Raw genomic sequence first — 19,047 nt, 5'->3', positions numbered from 1 at the left:
TAGGGCTTCCAAAGTGGCTGACGCGACAGAGCGCGAACTGGACGTGTATTTGAAATGCTTCAAGATTTGTGATTAGTGTGTTCCGAACCAGACAACAAAATTTACAACAGTTACTCCGCTTATTACATTCAAGAAATCAGCTGCACGATTTAAAATGGTGAAGTTAATAAGGAGGAAGCCTGTTGCTGGTGATGATGGTAAGAATGTCGCGATGTGATGCACTCTCTGACTCAAGTTCTATGATGAGTTCGCTGTTCTGCGCTGTTCAATGAAAACAACATCCGCAATCGTTTGACACGTTCATCTTCTGGTCAATCGCAGTTGCTTGAACGGTCAGTGTATCCATCAAAACAGCCGACAAGCACATTTTGTGTCATCAGTTCACTGACGTTGGCGATTGACTCCAAAAGGGGTATAAACCACATCCCTCTGTAGAAAGTGTAGTACTAATATGTGGTGAACGTGGGTGGGCTTCGGTGCCAGTGGAAGCTGTACTGTAGTGTCATCTGGAGGTAAAAAAAAAGATATACGCATGGTGGGCAACTGGTTACTTAAAGACATATATTTTTTCAACAAGGAATTTATCCCAGCGGGTTGAGTTAGAATTTTTGTTTTCATAAAATACGCAACTTGACATTCTTTTTCTGCTGTCTGCCACTTTTAAGTTTCATAACCTGGGTATTTGGTCAACAATTCCTGTACATAATATTAATTCTGTTTGATCTTATTTCTTAATCTCCTGTGATATCTTGTTTAAGGTAATGTCTAGTGTCAAACAATCGTCCGTGTTGTCTTCTTTATTTGTAATCAGTGCTTCCCCAAACACAAATAAAATTTTATGAAATGAAAAGGCGAGTCAACATTATGCATCGTACACACGTTACAGTTTGTGTGTGCCGATTGTTTCACATACTGTGTGTCTTGTCTGACACTGTCATTAATATTTTGCAAATTCCCAGGAAACTCAAAAAACTCATCACAGTCAGTTGTCAGGCGATCACTTGAGAGTGAATACAGCAAGTCTCCTGTGAAGAAGACCAGGAAGTCAATGCCTGTGAAAGGACAAAAAGCTACCAAGGTAAAAGAGCCATCAAAGTTATCAGAAATGTTTATAATAATGTGTACCACATATCACAAGCTTGTAAAAGGCAGCACTATGTTACTAGTATATTCCCGAAACCAACGTGACATGCCACTTACCTTATCCAAATCACCCCATTTCTGAGTTTATTTGGCGGTCCACCCTATGAAAACAATTGGATGGACAAAAGTATGGTGGTGAAACGACTGACTTGTTCACTCCTAAAGCCTTGTAAACAGGTCCACACTAGTTGCCATAAATGACAATGGGTTTGGGCCAAACTATAGTGGTGAAAAGGTTAAACAGTACACTTATTTTTGACTCAAAAATACTTAACAAATCACATGCGCTGATATTGGGCTGATTCCCAGAAATTTCAAGAAATTCCTGTTGAAAGTTAACTCAGAGAGACTGAATTTTTTTCAGTCTCAGATATGACATTAGGAGACACAACTTGTCCAATTCATACCATGTTGAAAGCTATGCTATAGTGACCTTAATCCCCATTGCAATTTACCCTGTACTTATATTTCAGTTCATTTCTGGCATCTCTCCAATGAAAAGTCCTCTTCCTGATGCAGCTACCAGTGCTCCCCCACCATCGGAACCAAGTAGAGCAAAGACTTCAAGATCAGTTGGCCAGAGAAGTGGCAGAGGGACGACAAAGGGAAAAAACATACCTGCAACAAACAGGAAACAGAGAGTTTCTGGTGACTCTCTGCATAGGCCTACTCCATCAGCAAGCATTAGAAAGTACTTTCAGTCTTCAAGACAAGATGAGCCTGAAGAGGATCAGGCTTATCATCGTAGCCCGGCAACAAGGAAACATAAAATGAACATCACTGATGAGAGAGAAGATGAAGAAGAGGATGAAAGCTCAGATGAGGCAGACACTGCAACAGAACCAGTCGCTCAAAATACTTCACAGAAGACGGCAAAGCAGCAAATGCAAATGAAAAGGGGTATCGCTGACAGCATGTTAGCATCACCCGTTGAGACTACAAGACTGGCGAGCAGCGGTAAACGACGAAAGACGTCTGCAGCTGGTGAAAACCGAGCAAAGAGACCTCATTTACAGGATCGTAGAGAAACTACCAGTGATGAAAATGATTCAAATGAAGATGAGGAGACTGTTGATAACAGAACAGAGAGAAGATCTATGGACAGAAGGTCCTGGCAGAGTGTCAGGTCAACGCCTGGGTCTAATGTAGAGAATCCTTCACAGAGAAGGGAGAGTGAATCATCTGATTCAAATGTGAATCAAAGTCATTTACAAAGGAGAGAGAGTGTAGCATCTGTTTCCAGTGCAAGTCCCAAAGATGTACGCAAAAAAGGTAGGAACAAATACAATATAAGACCTATTTTGAGTTTCCCGAGTTATATTTTCAAATTTATCTCAGATTTTCATTGGGGTGTTGGCTGGTGCCAAATTTGCTACAAAGAAGTACTGTTCCTTCTTCCACATGAGATCTCTGAAGTATTTCAGTCAAATAAAGAATTTCATGCAACTTTATGCACTTCCAGTGATCAATGCTAAATTTTTTCTCATCAGAGGTTTTAACTTCTACATCATTTGCATGTTATCTTGGGTTAAACAGCTGAATAGACGTGAAAATGTAACTGCACTTGATTTGGTTTGCAAAAAAAATTATATTTATCAGCTTTAAAAAATCTATGTGGCATGACCAGTGCTTTGAGACCACTTGGTTTCCTGTGGAATGTTCACTGCCTGTATCTTGAATATTGCTAAAATCTTAAAATGCTTGAGGTCCTTGAAAGTCCTAATTAAATTTTTAAAGTCATCTGGAAAGCCATGGAAAAGTCTTTCAAAATGAAACTGAGTCCTGGAAGGTCCTGGAAAAGTGATAATCCAGCCACGTTTTTTCAAAAATGACAAGTAGATCAAATCATACAAATGATATATGAGAATGATATATGTTGTAAAAACGATGTCTGGAAAATTGTAATTTGGACCAAAAAAGGACCTCAAAAATTGCTGAAATGTCCTTGAATGTCAGGTGTCTCTGAGCTATGACATAGCATTTGTACAGCTGAGCAGCTCAGGATGTTTGATATTCCTTTGCTATGATTGATGAGCACACCTAGTTACAATGTACAAAAAATTAAATACATGGCACATGTAGTACCAGGCTTCCATGTGGCCAAAGCAACCCGCACTGCGCAGGACTCCAAACTAAAGTACTGATTTTTGTGTAGCAATACTGCAAGCTGATTAAGCTGGAAAACAACAATGCAGTATCCCTGTCTGCAATTTAGTGCAAACACAAATACATTAAAACCGGGTTGTATGATCTATTCTTGCATTTGCCGTACAGTATAGATGTAATTGAAGTGTTGGATATGTGCTAATATTTCAGCTGCATGCACCAAGATGAGCATTGTTGAATCACACATGGCAGACAAGGAATTCATCATGAAACAAGCAGCTTTACTGAAACAACCATTTACGCTGAACCCTGAATCTCTGCAATTGTTGCAGGTTTTGAGAGGTATGTGGCAAATCATATCATTGCAACATTCGCATGATTATCAGGATTTTATACATTATTCCATTATTTTGTTGTGGCAGCACTGGCAATTGTACAATCTGAGTTATCATTTTGCCAAACTGTGATATGTGACTGCACTCAATCCAACTTGCCAAAAAGTTAAGTATCCCATACTCATACATGTAGTTTTCAGTTGCCATGCATAAACTACTCTACTTTGATCTACAGCCAAACATACACTATTCTCTTTCTATTTATAGAGCAGGCCAGGGCCGATAGCAACGGAGAAAGTGACGGCTCCCGTTCTCTTCCAATGAGCATTTTGAATAATGCAGTAAGAAAATGTAAGTATTTTTGTAGGATGACCTGTATTTTGTTTCTACACACCTGAAACTTGCAAGGACAAACAGAGGTGACATTATCATTTGATTATGTGTGGTATCTGACATGTACATGGTTTGTTACTAGCCCTACCTTGGTATAGGACGGTAAGAAAGTTGAATTGATGGCTTTAGAATGTAACGGTCATTTGTTACACTGGCATGTCGTTTTGATCTATGGACCTTTTTAAACCTTCCACCCCTATTGGTTTGGTTCAACCCAATCATTCTCAATTATGTAGTTGAACCGTAAGCCTTTTATGGTCTATGGTTGAACATGTACAGGGAAGACAAGGGATAAGAGTGGTACAATATCTCAGAGCTGGCATCTGCGTTTTATGAATGTGAACTGCAAACCTAATGCTCAATTTTAGACCAATGAATATTCTCCATTGATAAAGACTCATTATCGGTTGATTTGCATACTTAAACAGTGCTCATTAATACACTTTGCATTAATGAATACAATTACTTCAAAGGAAATTGAGCGTCAGATGGAAGATACAGCTCAATATATTGTAATGCTACAATTCAACTAAACAAAGTTTGATTTTCCCACACAGGCTAGCAAAGTTTCAAAGGGACATAATTCTATAAATATATTTGATATCCATGTATTCAACTCAACCTGTCTTCATGCATATATTGAAACTGGACACCTCATCTGTATTCAACTCAACAGATATTACCTGGTAAGGCCATTGTGAAATGTTTTTTTGATATTGCATATACCACTCTTTATTCCTGACATAATTTTAATTTTAAATTCCAGTGAATCATCGCCTGTCTGACAAAGTTCAAGTTCACCTTAGCAGAACGAAGCTGAGAAATGTGGTTCTGAAACTTGGTGAACATCGGAAGAATTTAGACCGGTCTTCCAAAAACAAAAGTGCAGTTGGAGACACAAGAACTGGAGCCAGTTTACAGGAGTAAGTGATACATAATATGACCCTATCCTTTTTGAATGTGAACACTGTGATACGAACATGTAAAGGTACTGGATAGAGTATACTGCTGATAATTATGCCATATATATATATATATATATATATATATATATATATATATATATATATATATATATATATAATATATATATATATATATATATATATATATATATATATATATATATATATATATATATAGCAATCCCAAATATATAGCAGTCCCTAATACAATACCCTGCTCTTGGACACCTGAGTAGGCAATTGAACAACATGCAATCTCAGTATTCCTGTGTGTAAAATCGGCAAGAAAATTTCAAAAATATGTCATTATTTGTCTGACATTGTCCTGCTCTATATTCACAATCCTGCAGATATGAAATAACATGATAGGATACACCACCGTAAATGTCTTTGTTTTGTGAAACCAGGTTTTTGTGTCACCCATCCATTGCTTGTTACCAAAGCTTCATAGTAACACTTTGTTTTCATCTACATTTATACAACCACTGTAAATGTGAGTCGGTGTCTGTGTCTGTGTCTGTGTACTTAGTGGGGAAAAAAACGTGTACCATGTACCAATGGCTTGATTTCCCTTCCCAGAATTCTGGAAAGTTACCCAATGGAATGGCCAGTACATTATGATGTCAGCATGGATGATGATATCACTGATAGAATGCAAGAGAAAATAGAAAGGTAGGGTGTCTCTGCATCCAATGACTCACTCGTATTGTTTGTCATATCTTGCCTTTTAAAAATTGCGTTCAAGGGTGATAATTGATGAGTTCATGAATCTCACTCGAAGCGCTTTTAGCATCAGTATGTATCATGTACATGCCTGTTTCATCCCAATCGTAATGCTGTACTAGCTGAACCCTTTCACCATCATGGTGTGGCCCAAAGCCATTGTTATCAGCAGTGATTGTAGACCTGTTTACTGGGAATTAGGGGTGGACAGATTGATAATATTCCTGTTGTTGATGTTTATTTCTTTTTCACTCTACACAGATACAGTCAGAAGAGAGCTCAAGTGTTTGCTCTGAATAGATCAGTGATTGAGAGTAAAAGAGAATTACAACAGTTAAAGGTAAAGTATCATCGCTTTCAGTCAATCTTCCAAATAATTTCACATGGCACAAAATCTTGCTATTTTATCCTCAGAGAGTGTTGATGTTTGATGAAGGGTGCTTGAAGAATTATGCTGTGCTTGAAGAAAAGACGTGCAGTCGGGATTAGCTAATCCATTCAGAAATCTGAAGGATGAGTATACTTCTATCTGGTGGTCCTGCAACATGTTGTGGTGGGCCTGTCTTTATTCATGCTGTATGTAATACAAGATCATTACTTGTCGGTCAGAATGGTCAATCAAATTTACTGGCCCACATGATTTGCTGCCCTGTATACATTGGTATCTTTGAGGTGAAACTTTTGCTTGATAATTTGGATTGTACCTGTTTTTGAAAATTGACATCTCCCTGGAGCTTTATACAAGGAGTGATCTCTACCAAGATTCCCATTAAGGTAGTATACGCCTCGAAAGTGAAAGATAAATCTTTTGCTCACTTTCCTAAAGAAATCTTTAAAACATTCTCTTTCAAAATCAAGAATGAAAAATCAGGGGTCACCGTACAAAGTTTGGAACCAGGGAAATAAACAACACAAGATCTACCGATATTTGAAATTCAAAATTGCCGCCATCCCTGTGTTAACTCTATTGTCATGATGAGTAAACACTAAAATCACTTGCCTTTCTTACATCTCCCCTGCAGTGTTTCTGTTGTGATTTTGCCACAAGTTCTATATAAACAAAGTCATCTGTAAACAAAGTAATCGCAACTCTCTACCTGTGATGGCATCATTAGCATTGAAAGTGACAGGACTGTAAAACCAACTTTCCCAGAAGATACACCATGATAGTATATTGATTTTGCCGGCATTTTCGTATCATTTTGTCTTCCTAGCTGCTTCTCAATGATGTAAGTTTGCACTTGCTTTAAAGTTATCAAGTGGAAAGTTTTTTACAATGTGGTATTGAAAAAAAGTTGCTGTAAATTAATGTAGGCATATTGGTGTACACAATGGAACCAAAAAGAATGAGAAACAAACCACTTTCTTCGTTTCTTGTTCTTTCTATTCTTCACATAGACCGCTGTCCCTCCACCTCACATGTCATGTGGTAAGGGCACTGTGAATAGGAATGATGAAATGGGAATATCCAGCTGGCAGTCGTTCCTCGTTTCATTATCTGTATTCGTTCCATATCTGCATTCGTGTCATTTAATTAGGTTACATCAGATACTACTATAGTAACAGGAAGGGTGCTATCTGCTAAATACCCATATTGCTAATTGCATACGCCCTCCTTGATAGTATTTGTATCATGTGGTTGACAGATAGTGTGTTTGTACACAGACTAAAAAGGGCTCTTCACCCCTTCACATGGTGACCTGTGCTATCATCATCATCATGTGTATTGGAAAGATTAAACCAGTTAATTTGGAAAAATGTGTCATGTACGTCAACTACTGCTTATCATAAACAAAATTGGAAATCAAATTCTTTTATTGCGTCAATGTCTCTTGGCCATCATAAATATACTAGAAATTGAGAACAATGGTGAAAAATTCACGACAATCCACTCAAACCAGTAACTCTAATCTATACTGCATGATTTTGTGCAGTTTAGTGTACCATACGAACACTGAATTTGGGGCTCCCTGCAGTCGTGAAAGATTGCGCTCTACGTTGCTTCCAGATGGGAACAGATATACATGCTACCAACTTGCTGCCAGATGCATCTGTCCTTATAGAGTCAGGGTGGTGAGAAAAACCCGCAAACACAACATGCCATGTGTGAAACCCTGAAACAATCTCGTCAATTTTCAGACACCTAACGATAGATAAATGTGATTTTCACAACTTGTTTGGATGTTAAAAAATATGGTGATTTGTACCACTTTGACCTGATAGTTGTAGCTAAGTGATTATTTAGATAACCTGACTTCCATCTTTCTTTTGAATGATATGACCTGAATAAGGTTGAAAACACTGCTGGTCCCTTTTGCAGTGAAATTGGGTCAGAAATTCTCTTCAAAATGTCATAATTTTGATACTCTTTCCTGAGGTACCATGGCAACAGATATACCACCCTGGTTAAAAGTAGAATGTGCCTGAGGGACAGATATTCAGACTCACAAACTTTTACAGTACTCTTTTGGTCTGCCACATGTTGGAACCCATTTTGAAGCTCATGGAATATTGAAGTTATCACCGACGTATTCTTGTGAAAATCAAAATACACTATTTCCCCAGAGTTATTACAGGGATGGCAGCCATTGTAATATTTCAAGTATCGGTAAATATTGGGTGATTTCTTTCTGCAGTACCAAATTTTGCTCAGTGACCCCAGATTTTAATTTGTGATTGATTAAAGAGAATGGTTGAAAGTTTTTTATGGTAAGTTTGAGCAAAAGTTTAAGTCTCAATTTGAGGTGCACATCACCTTAAAGCAGCCAGTTTAATATATTCAAGACTACACTTATGATTTTCACACTGGTGCATATTATTTGGGAAATATGGCTTTGTTAATTAAATCGGAAAGTACATAAGCTTAGAGATTTCAAATCACCCTTCTCTCACAATGCTAACTTAAATTCTGGCAAGGGGAAAAGGGGCATAATACCCCTTTACTGTGGCTCTGGAATGAAACACTGAAAACAAAAACACGATCGGTAAAAGCATTATTTAATTTTTTGTTATTTTCAGACACTGCTGGATCTGGCCCAGTCAGCGAAGGAACTAGCTGACAGCTGTGACTGTGATGAATTGAACCAGGAACTGCAACGGACAAATCATCTACGTGAGTCCTCATATCTAAATGTACATGTATTCAGTGTTTTTGTTAAGAGCGGTACCCAGTAAATTTCACCAGGGTTCTCCACTTAATGTTACCAGGGTTCCTGATTGAATATTACTTTAATGCAATCCTAACAGAAACAAATAGAAATGTTAGCTGGGTTCCTGGGTGTGAGTCATAATAGTCTCGGGTGGTCAATCATATTCTCACTATGGTGGATTTCTATGGTTAAAAACACGTAAGACTTCAGAAGCTAAGGTAAAATTTCAGGTTCTACAGGAATTTTAATGGCAGAAATGCCTAAAAATTTAAAAGATAAGTGGCCAACCAGAATTTTTTTTGCCCTGAGAGCGATTGCATTTGCATTAAAAGTATTTATGAGATCACTGTCTCAGACTCTTGCTGTGGTGAGAAGATGACTTTTTACCCACAGTGCATTGCAATATCAGGTAGTTTGCCCCCTTAGCACAAGACAAAAACTATTTAAGGTAACAAGAATTGTTTTCAATAACAAAGGGTCTCTGCTCAAGGTAAAGGGGATGACCGACTTAATATGACATACTACGGCAAAATACTTCACTTGATTTTGCAGTTTGATTGCTTTCTTTCAATTTTCCTCTCAAAACAATTTGTCATCAGTACTAATTAGAATATCTTTGCTACAATTTGACCCAAAAGCTGATATTAAAAAATGTTAATTGACAATGAAGAGGAATTTCTTTATCATTTTAATGTTTATTAAAGATGATTGTTAACCAGATTAACGCAGAATTTAAAAATAATTGTGAAAACAGAAACTAATTGAATATGGACAAACAAGATTATCATCATTTTTGTATAAACTTAATCCAGGAATTAAATGCTTCCCTTGTAAAACAACAACTTCAATCATTACAAAATTTAGAGAGAATTTTTTTTCAAGTGTACAGCAAGTTCATTTGTAATTCACATTTTAATTTGATGAATAGATGTATTTCAATATGTTCATTTTTTGATCAGAATATTACAATCATCTGTTGGCCATGACAGTCCAATCTTCTTTAAAAGTAGTTATCTGTTTTGTATAGGGTGTATTTCAGATTGAAATACCCTCTAGGACGATGTTAAATTGTAGTATGGCTCAGTCTGAAGCGAGAAGTCTTCAGTCTTCTTGCTGTGTAGTTTGTACATTGTAGTTTGGGATTTGAATTTAAAATGATGACATTGAGATCAGTTATAAAATTCCCGCATAAATGTCAAAATGAGAAAAATGGCAGGACTTACCTTAAAGAAGAGTACGCTTTACAGATCAAAAGTGACTGACACAGTGTACTCCCTTAGATGTGACAAGTTTTATATAGCATACTTTCACGGTCAGTAGTGTTGATGCATAATGCCATCATACTGACAAAATTTACATGTGTTTGTGCGATTGGAAATGCCTGTGAGATTGTGTACTGTTTGCTTTTTCTCTAGTGGTTCAAGTGTATGCCAAGCTCCTCAAGACAGGGCCATCCAGAAGGACTTCACGGAATTCAGTGGAAGCTAACCACTCTGCCCTAAACTAGTAAAACCTTACATTTCAAAGTATTTACATGCAGTAAAGTTTGCCCCCTTATTTTGTGTTTTGTTATTTTTTCTTTTGTCTGAGAGTGTTCTCTAATCAAGACATCCAAATTCCAATTTAGACTTTGGTCAGATTCCAATGTTTTTGCTCACTTTAATTTGACTGTCAAAAATATAAGCAAGATGTCTTTTGATATTTTTCCTTGACAGCAAAGGTTTTTCATGGTAAGTGTTCAGCTTCACTCTATTCAGTGATTATGCAAAACAAAAAACATTAGAAACCATGTGTCTATGTCAAAAAAGAGTTTCATACAATAATGAGTATAGATTTGAATGACAGTTTCATGTAAAGAAGTTATGGATTATAGGATATATTTTTAAATCTTTGTCAACTCTGGAAAAAAAAAAACAGATTCATGCTTTCTATACCAATAGTTTATACTCTCCAACAGTTATTTAAGGGTTTTTATACTTGTACTCAGGTAGATGAACTTGGAATATACCTACCCTCTTTCATACAATGCTTTTCACAATAGCTAATTATGAAAAATATGGTTTCAATAACCTGATTTATCCTATTTCAATACAACTAACCTGGTACACTTTTTGCTACTTGTAGACAAAATTCCTTGTAAATTCTTAAAAACCTAAGATCGTGCTTAACTGTAGTATGGCTTACACAAGTCCAGTATGGTATAGTTTTGCCATTTAGAAAGTTGCATTTAGGAATGAACGGAAAAGAATTTTCAAATAGTCCTTGCAGGATTATGTTTATTTGATGGCTTTCCATGTTGCACGACTGTGCTACTTAATTGTTCTGGAAACCAAATGCTGAGATTACTGCACATCTGTCATATATATATATATATATATTATATATATATATATATATATATATATATATATATATATAATATATATATATATATATATATATATATATATATATTGATAAATGTTGTCCAGGGTTGAACAAATCCCTGTGGTGGTCTCTGGACAATTACTCATGCAAATCTTAGGGGGTTATGCAATCTAAAATGCCAGTCCTACATACAGTACATGTAGCAATGTGCACTGGTCTCTTTGACCATAGACAGTGGAGCAGAAGCTACTCCACTGTCTGTGATTGGACCAGTGAAATGCCACATTCTGTGATCCAATCAAACACTTTGATGGCGCTGAACTGCAAACAACTGGCTTTGCTCAGTTCTGATTGATGTATGTCATTACAACATAACACAAATGTTATAAAAATGTTAGTTGTCCGACTGTACCCTTTGACACCTAGCAGTGCGCTTTGCAAAAGATATCCCGATTTAAACCAAGATGTTGGGAAGGTTATCAACAGATAGTCTATCTCATAAAAATACACAAACTTCAATCATTCAGCTTGATGCGGTGACCCTTTATTCTTCAGTGTAAATTACTTTTATGATTTACATGTCAGAATGTTGATATCTGCACAGCCAAGATTTCTATCTTTTGGTTCACAGATTTCGTTGCACAATACATTTGTACTTGGGGGCAGGGGCGGGGTATGCATGTTTTGGAAAGATGACAAAGTGGCTGGACCGCATCACAGTGAAGTAATCAAATGCACTGTTGGGTATTTTTGCAAAAGATTCCTTTTGTGTCATGATGTATATGGGTCACGATTTTCTGATTTAGCCTGTCAACAGCCAGCCTTTAAAACAGCATTACCACTGCATATACAGTCTGTGTATGACTTTTTGCCAGTTAGGTTCATTTATGTAAATAAATGGTTAAGAAACCTAAGCAACATCTCTACATTCAGTTATGTTGATTAGCATGGTGTAGCAGAAGGTAGCCTGTGAAAATAAGTTGTGACTCTGGTATTGCAACAAACTACACACTGAAGTATGTATTGGCCAGCATGTCCAAACGACAATTTGTCAGTCGTTTAACCTTTGACCTATCTCTACTCTGCTTACATCTCATTCATCATAATCTCATTTCAAACTTCAAGGCCATTAGCTCTGTTTGATTTTGTCTGAAAATTACTGTACTGAGTGAAATTGTACACACATTAACTATTCTAGTGGCTTGAATCCTCGGACAACCCCTAAAAGATACATGTATACATTAAAGGCAAAAACTTGCATTTTTTTGATGATTTCAGTGAAACAAAAAGCGTTTTACATTATTGTTCTTACCAAATGATGTGCAACAACCATTTACTGTACTCATTTAGTAAAGGAAACGGTTTCATACAAATAAATCTTTTCATATTTGCAACCAAGAAAATGACTGTGAGACCCTCCTTAGTGCCATTGTGTACGTCCTGTGTACGTCCTGTGTACCTTATTGGTTTCGCACATGCGCATACAAATACATACCGGTAGATTCAACGTTTCATACATGATAATAATGCCCATCATAAGAGACTAAATTGCGCAATGGAATATCTGTGGTAACTGTTCTGGCTGTGCAAGCAGCCTAACCAGTGCAGGCTGTTAGTATATGTAACTAGTGAAAATTTGCAGTGATAAATGTATTTATGAATCACAAAAGTGTGGAAAGTCAAACAATAGTATTGAATACACAACTTCTTTGCAACTTTCCCGCGTACAGCATATGGTTTATCATCTCCATGGTGACGTCAGGTGTGACCTTTAACCTTTGCTGATGTACCTTGGTTCATTTAACATGCATGCAGCTGAAGTCTGTTGCCACTCATTCAAAACAAATAGTGTTTTGTGCAAGATTTGATAAAGAGTGATATATTGTTTGATCAACTCGGAGTGATCTGAAAATGCCATAAAATCTATTTGCTGTACCGTCATAAATTTTGTCTGGTGCTTCTATCAATTTGTGCAAGCATGCACAGGTTGTCAAAGAACATGTGCAATGCATATGTACAATGGTCAGTCATATTAAGACTGTGTGTTGTACATTTCTGATTGACTTCACTTTATAAGTCTAATCTCACACTGTTTCACAACTGGTCCAATAACTCTGGCGCCATGTTTTCAATTAATTTAAACACTATTTTGTCTGTCCATCAACAGACATTTACCCTTAGGCTCCTCAGAGTTACCTTAAAATGTAAGATAACAACCCTCAAACAATACCAAACTTACATGGATTTTTAAATTGACACAGCTGTAGGCATTAATGGCTTTCCGAAATGACCTTTCCTACCAGCGTCAACTCTGAATGTCCAGTGTTAGTGTTCTGTTTGTAAAATACAGTTTGTTCTATTCCCAATGTCAGGGCCAAGTGTCCAAAGTTCAATGTGTCATCACAGCCCTTGTTTGTATAATGTCCAATGTTGGCAACAAAAGTTGTCAAAATTTGTGTGCAGGGCCAATACTTTGTAATTCAACATTCTTTTAAGAAGAATTATGTACTTGTTTTCTTGAACAAAACAACTGAAAATCAGATGTTAAGACTGTTGTCCACTTAACCACAGTGGAGGAACTGACTTAACACACACACACTATCACAAGTACACAGAAATATGTTTTTGCATGTCAATTTCTGTTAGATTCTTGTGAAACATATCAAGCTTTGATCAGTAAACCACTTGTAAATATACTCCTGTAACTTTTTCAGTCCCAGTTCATCATGTCTGAACCAACCATTTATCACTGAGTGTAATTTGTGTCACAACATAAGCTCTTTTATATCATATCTGTGCTGAAATATTTTTCAATATTTCATGACATAACTCTGTCACTGCACAGTATTTATTACTCTGATTATGCCGCCTTTGTTCTCAGATTCTAGAACACTAACTAGTCTGATTTGATCCCTATCAAGCAGCTGTTCTTGAACAAACCTCTCTTTGTAACATCCCACCAAATATTCTACCAGTAATATCAACTTACATGACCATTTCCACCTCATTATAAGGTTATTGTGACATTTTGTTGATATCTGCCTTTTTTTCAGAAATAACTGTTTTCACTCGACTACAGAGTCCATGTTCATGTGCAGTAACATTTCACAGTATCCTAGGGGTGTTCTTCTATTTTATAGGCACCCTTAGACAACTCTAACTTTTACCATAAGGGAAGAACCAGTTTATATCTTGGGGAGGATTTTTTTGGGGGAAAAATAAAATTGTTGACAGGTGGAGAAAATGAAGTTTGATTCTGTAATGGCTTGAGAAAAAAAACTGTACCAACAGATTTGCATTGCTTCTACATAAGAAAAAAAAAATTGATACAGGATTCAGGATAAACTTTTCTCCTATACCCATTTCCTCAACCCCCCCCCCCCCCCCCCCCCCCCCCCCGAAAAGTAACTGGTTATCCAGGGGAGGATGTGGCTCAGCGTTCTTTAGGTATGTATTGATTGAGAACTTTGTTTTCTGATTGTTTGGTGTCTTCACTGTTTGAGATCACATCTTAAAAACATGTACAGTATCCATTGTCATATTCCTGTCCCCTGGACCATTTTCTGCAATGAAAGTGTCACGTGTACAACAGACAAGGGAGAGATTCTTTTGGTTTTATCTTGTAGCGATTCCTTGACTGTCGTAGAATTTTAATAGTGTTTGCAACTCTCTGAAGAAGACTCCTTAACACAACCAACCTGAGCTTAGGTCCACATAGCTTGATGTGATTTTAGTACACATGCTGCTTTCAGTGTGTGAAATTAACTTGAAATGCATGCTGGTCCGAAGGACCAATAGCAAACGGAATCTGCTGGTCCTTCTTGATGTATGTTGGTCCGACAAAAAACTAACAAAAAAACCTTCAAAAATGTACTTTCAATCGAAAATGGCTGATAACATGGTACTTTATCTGTCTCTCCAACTCTGATGTTGTTATATAATATTGATACAAATAAATGAACATTTAATTTTTTTGTCAATAATATATGCCATGATTTCTTGGTGACACCTACCTCTAGTCATGGGCCATGACTAGAGGTAGGTATCACCAAGAAGCAGATCTCTATGGAGAAGGTTTTATAGTTCATTCCAAAATCAACATGAGGAAAAATTCTTTCAGTTTTCATTCCGAATGTAAAAAATTGTTTCAGAACTCATTTCCAATTAACATGGGAAATAGTCTCAGTTTTCATTTCAAATAAACATGGGGAAAGTCTTTCAGTTTTCATCTCATATCTCTACTACATGGGAACAAGTCTTCAGTTTTCATTTACACCATCAGCTATTTCAAACAGATCATGGGCATCATCATCCTCAGAGCAGCTAGAGTCTCCAAACTCAAAGTCAGATGCATAGCCTGATTCTACATCAGTGTCCTGATCAGCACACTCAGTAGCAACTGCATTTGCAGCATCTGCCTCCTTTTGCACAGTTTCCTGTTCCTGAGTAGATGTAGATGCAGTGACTGTCACAGCATCTGTCAGCAACTCCTTTTTACGTCGAGTGAAGCCATCCAGACAAAATCTTTTTATGGACGGTTATTCATACATATAGCATGGGCATTACGGAACAGCTACTGAGATAGCAGAGTTTTGTGAAGACAGCACTGTTCATATTTTGCTGTGTTACCTCAGCTGTGGCGTATTGCGGTTCTTAGCGTGTTCCACGGTGATGTTATGAACCTCTGACTGACTGTGTGAGGTTAAATTTGAGTTTCTAAAGTAGAACAAAAAAAAACGTGCCCTTAGAATAAGTTGAGAAAGCAGGCTTACAAGATATGCGGCTACCTTATTGGCAGAGAGATCGCCGTCGGCATGGCATGGACTACAAACATCTTCGACTTATCAACCAGGCGCGGAACTGATTCTGCCTTGTATGCTGAAAAGATCGCGGTTTTCGTCTTTCTCGATCAGGCAAAAAATGAAAAAATAAAAAAGTAAATAGATCGTGCTGTTCCGATAACATGGTTTCCAAAAATAGGGTAGGTTAGGTCGGCAGGGACTTTTTTCCAAAATATTTATATTTTCAAATATCCACTTTTCAGAGATTCGGGGCGATCAAACACTGGCCAAAACATTTCCAGAAATTAAAAACGTATCTTACATATAAAAAGAATAAAAACATAATAAACTCCTCGTTCAAGTAAAACACAAATGTCAGGTAAAGAACTCTTGATTTTACGGGTTTTTTCTTTCTTTTTACTTCCGTGTTTACGTAGCTCTAAAAAGTTTAGGGTCGGCAGGCAAAAAATAGGGTAGGTCGGGTTATCGGAACAGCATATTTTTTTCCTTTGGCCTCATATTCCCTTCGTGCCTGTTGCTTCTCCTTGTCGTTTGTTTTTGTATTCTTCTTTTGGGGCTCACACCCTTCAAAAAAACGCCACATATTGGTAGGGCGATCCGCAACAGCGTAGTCAGGTCGCGCACGTGTGACAACAGACTTGCAAGACCTATGACCTTTCTAACAAACTGTGTTAGTATCAAGAATTGTGATTGGTCAAAATAATAGCCTGCCCGTGAATCGGCCAATAGCTGTTGCGGCTGTCGTTCTCTGTCCGGCAATAGCAAAACTAAGAAAAACACGGGGATCGGACCGACAAGCGGGAATTGGACCGAAAAATAGTTGGATACGTAGCCATACAAATTCGGTTTTAAAAAATTATATGTGACTTTTGCGCTGGTCCGAAGGACCAATGGTCTGGAAAAAACTGCTGGTCCGTCGGGGATTTTGTTGGTCTCGGACCAGCGGACCAGCGTTAATTCGCACGCTGGCTGCTTTTGGCTTCTACCAGTACATTCAAATTTCCTGCTGTGTCATAGGGACGGACCATTAGATTTTGAGGGATGGTGAGAGATTGTGAATATTTTTTTATAATTGTAAATTTTTGAAATTTTTTTCCAAGTGAGTCGTGATATGCTGTATGTAAACTGTCAGGGTTATCATTTTTTTGCATTCTGATTTTATTTTTTTTATTTAGCTAACTGGTCTGAAGATTTTTTCCTAATTTTTGCTTTGAATTTTTTTCTGTTTTTGACCAACCCCTCCCAAGATCTAATGGTCCATCCCTTATCAAATCTTGGTGATGCAAATCTAAGTTCAGCTGAGAGATAGGCCATGAGCACAGTGAGTCTCAGAGAGACAGATTCAATGATAGACAGTCGAAAAAGTCTGTCTATGATTCAATGAATACCAGGGAAGATGAAATCATGAATGACAATCAGCCACTTGTGATGCAAACATGCTCCGTATGGCAACTGGTAAAATGACCCTAAGTGGCAAAAAACTTAAACATACCTCGCCATTTCCATAATCTTGGAAATGCATAATTGTATATGCCGAACAAAGTCCAGGGTCGCAAAATGAACACACTTGGGCACTCTCTGAAATAAGTCAAATCTTTCATTATCCGTGCTTGAACTCACGACAGAAAAATCCAATCAATTGTATGTACAAATGGACAAGAGTTGCAAGCTTACCCCCAATAAAAACCAGATGCCATTGATTCAGCTTGATGAAATATTGGACTATTGCATGTCCTGCATTGACATTGAGATCATTATATACAATGGTCAGTTGAACACTGGTTAAAATTCAGCCTAGGGTCTCAAAGGTCGTGCAAGGGTCACAGATAAACATAGTGAGTCTTCCCTGACTCTGATAAAACAAAGTATCAACCTTTTTTAAGTGTTTTTTTTTTTTCAGAACACCTAGGCTATCCTTTCATTTCTGTTGTATTACATTCATGTTACAGAACAGTATTTCACTTCTAGAGAAATTTCTTCCCATAAACTTTATCCAATTTTTGTCTTTGATTACTTATGTGGACATAAATTCCTCTGTGACTCATGATTGCATGATGTTGGCGACGCCTCATATTGTCACGTTTAGATCCCTGTTTGACCCCTGTCACTGACTATTTTGGCACGAGTCCCAGAGTTGACAAGCGGGTTAAATCTTTTCACCATAGACTCAACATTGCCAACATTTAAAATATTTAATGAACACAATATCATTGAAGTACGACTGTTTGACAATTTTTAGTTTTAAGAGTCAGATTTTACATAAATTACACAATTTTGATGTTGATATCCAATAATCCAGCGTAGATTATTAAAACTCCCTTTCCCTTTATGTTTGCCCAAAACAGCTTATAGACAAGTTGCAAAGCTTGAGCTCAGAATGCTACTACTCATCTTGTCTGTAATGCTAAAAATACCACCATGTCAACCCCTATTGCAAAAACTTCATTTGCTGCCTATTAGTTCTCACATTCACCACATTCACTTCAAAGTTGTATCTATTCACTTCAAGTCATGGCTACAATGAACCCAATGTTTCTCTGAGCTTCTACATCAATACACTCCAAAAGACAACTCCGCTCTTCCTCAGATTCTCAAATTCTCAGTATTCAAAGAGTTTCCACAAAGACCTGGTGAAAGATCTTTTCCATACATGGACCCTGCATTATGGAATAACCTTCCTTCTGATCTTCGTTACTCCAAGTCTGTTCTGCCCCTCCGCCCTTCTCTTAAGACTTATCTCCCATTTGCCTTGTGTCCATGGTTCATCATTCCCTCTTACATCTGAGAAATTTGTCATTTCTGCACCTCCAGCTCTGTTACAGGTGCTGCACCTCCAGCTCTGTTACAGGTGCATTTTATTATCAATGTTTTTATTATGGTGTGTTCATTTTCAGCCAGAACCAAAAAGGTTGACTATTCACAAATTTTTCCCCAAATCTTAAAATTCCTCATCAATAAAGGGGTGTACAACTTAGAAATCCTTTCTGGGCCTCTCATTTGCTGACAATTTGCCAACCAACAAAAAAATGGTTTGAACATCCAAACTGAGGAAATTCAAGAAGTT

The 19,047-nt window shown here is 37.3% G+C and overlaps 1 protein-coding gene across 2 annotated transcripts; it reads left to right on the top strand.

Annotated features, from left to right (window-relative positions):
- Window positions 1-11,166, top strand: LOC139138306 (transcriptional regulator ATRX homolog). 2 transcript variants are annotated; one of them, XM_070706621.1, is made up of 10 exons: window positions 1-194; window positions 960-1,078; window positions 1,617-2,415; window positions 3,460-3,591; window positions 3,852-3,935; window positions 4,744-4,900; window positions 5,522-5,614; window positions 5,927-6,005; window positions 8,684-8,777; window positions 10,230-11,166. In XM_070706621.1, exons 1-10 carry the CDS (start codon window positions 155-157, stop codon window positions 10,319-10,321), a joined length of 1,689 nt encoding a protein of 562 aa, XP_070562722.1. In that variant the 5' UTR covers window positions 1-154; the 3' UTR covers window positions 10,322-11,166. The 2 variants fall into 2 exon arrangements, with proteins under 2 accessions (XP_070562722.1, XP_070562721.1); XM_070706620.1 differs by having other exon boundaries at window positions 1-197.
- Window positions 11,167-19,047: the final 7,881 nt, after the last annotated feature.

The sequence above is a fragment of the Ptychodera flava genome, chromosome 8 (genome assembly GCF_041260155.1).
Source record: "Ptychodera flava strain L36383 chromosome 8, AS_Pfla_20210202, whole genome shotgun sequence".
Classification (NCBI taxonomy): Eukaryota; Metazoa; Hemichordata; class Enteropneusta; family Ptychoderidae; genus Ptychodera; species Ptychodera flava.
This window is presented reverse-complemented; position numbering and strand designations above follow the sequence as displayed.

Bases quoted from the DNA above. Each gene is read 5' to 3' on its own strand.
- LOC139138306 (XM_070706620.1), top strand. From the start codon at position 155: ATGGTGAAGTTAATAAGGAGGAAGCCTGTTGCTGGTGATGATG. The intron at 2,416-3,459 runs GTAGGAACAAAT...CTAATATTTCAG, and splicing joins CAAAGATGTACGCAAAAAAG to CTGCATGCACCAAGATGAGC. The intron at 8,778-10,229 runs GTGAGTCCTCAT...CTTTTTCTCTAG, and splicing joins GCAACGGACAAATCATCTAC to TGGTTCAAGTGTATGCCAAG.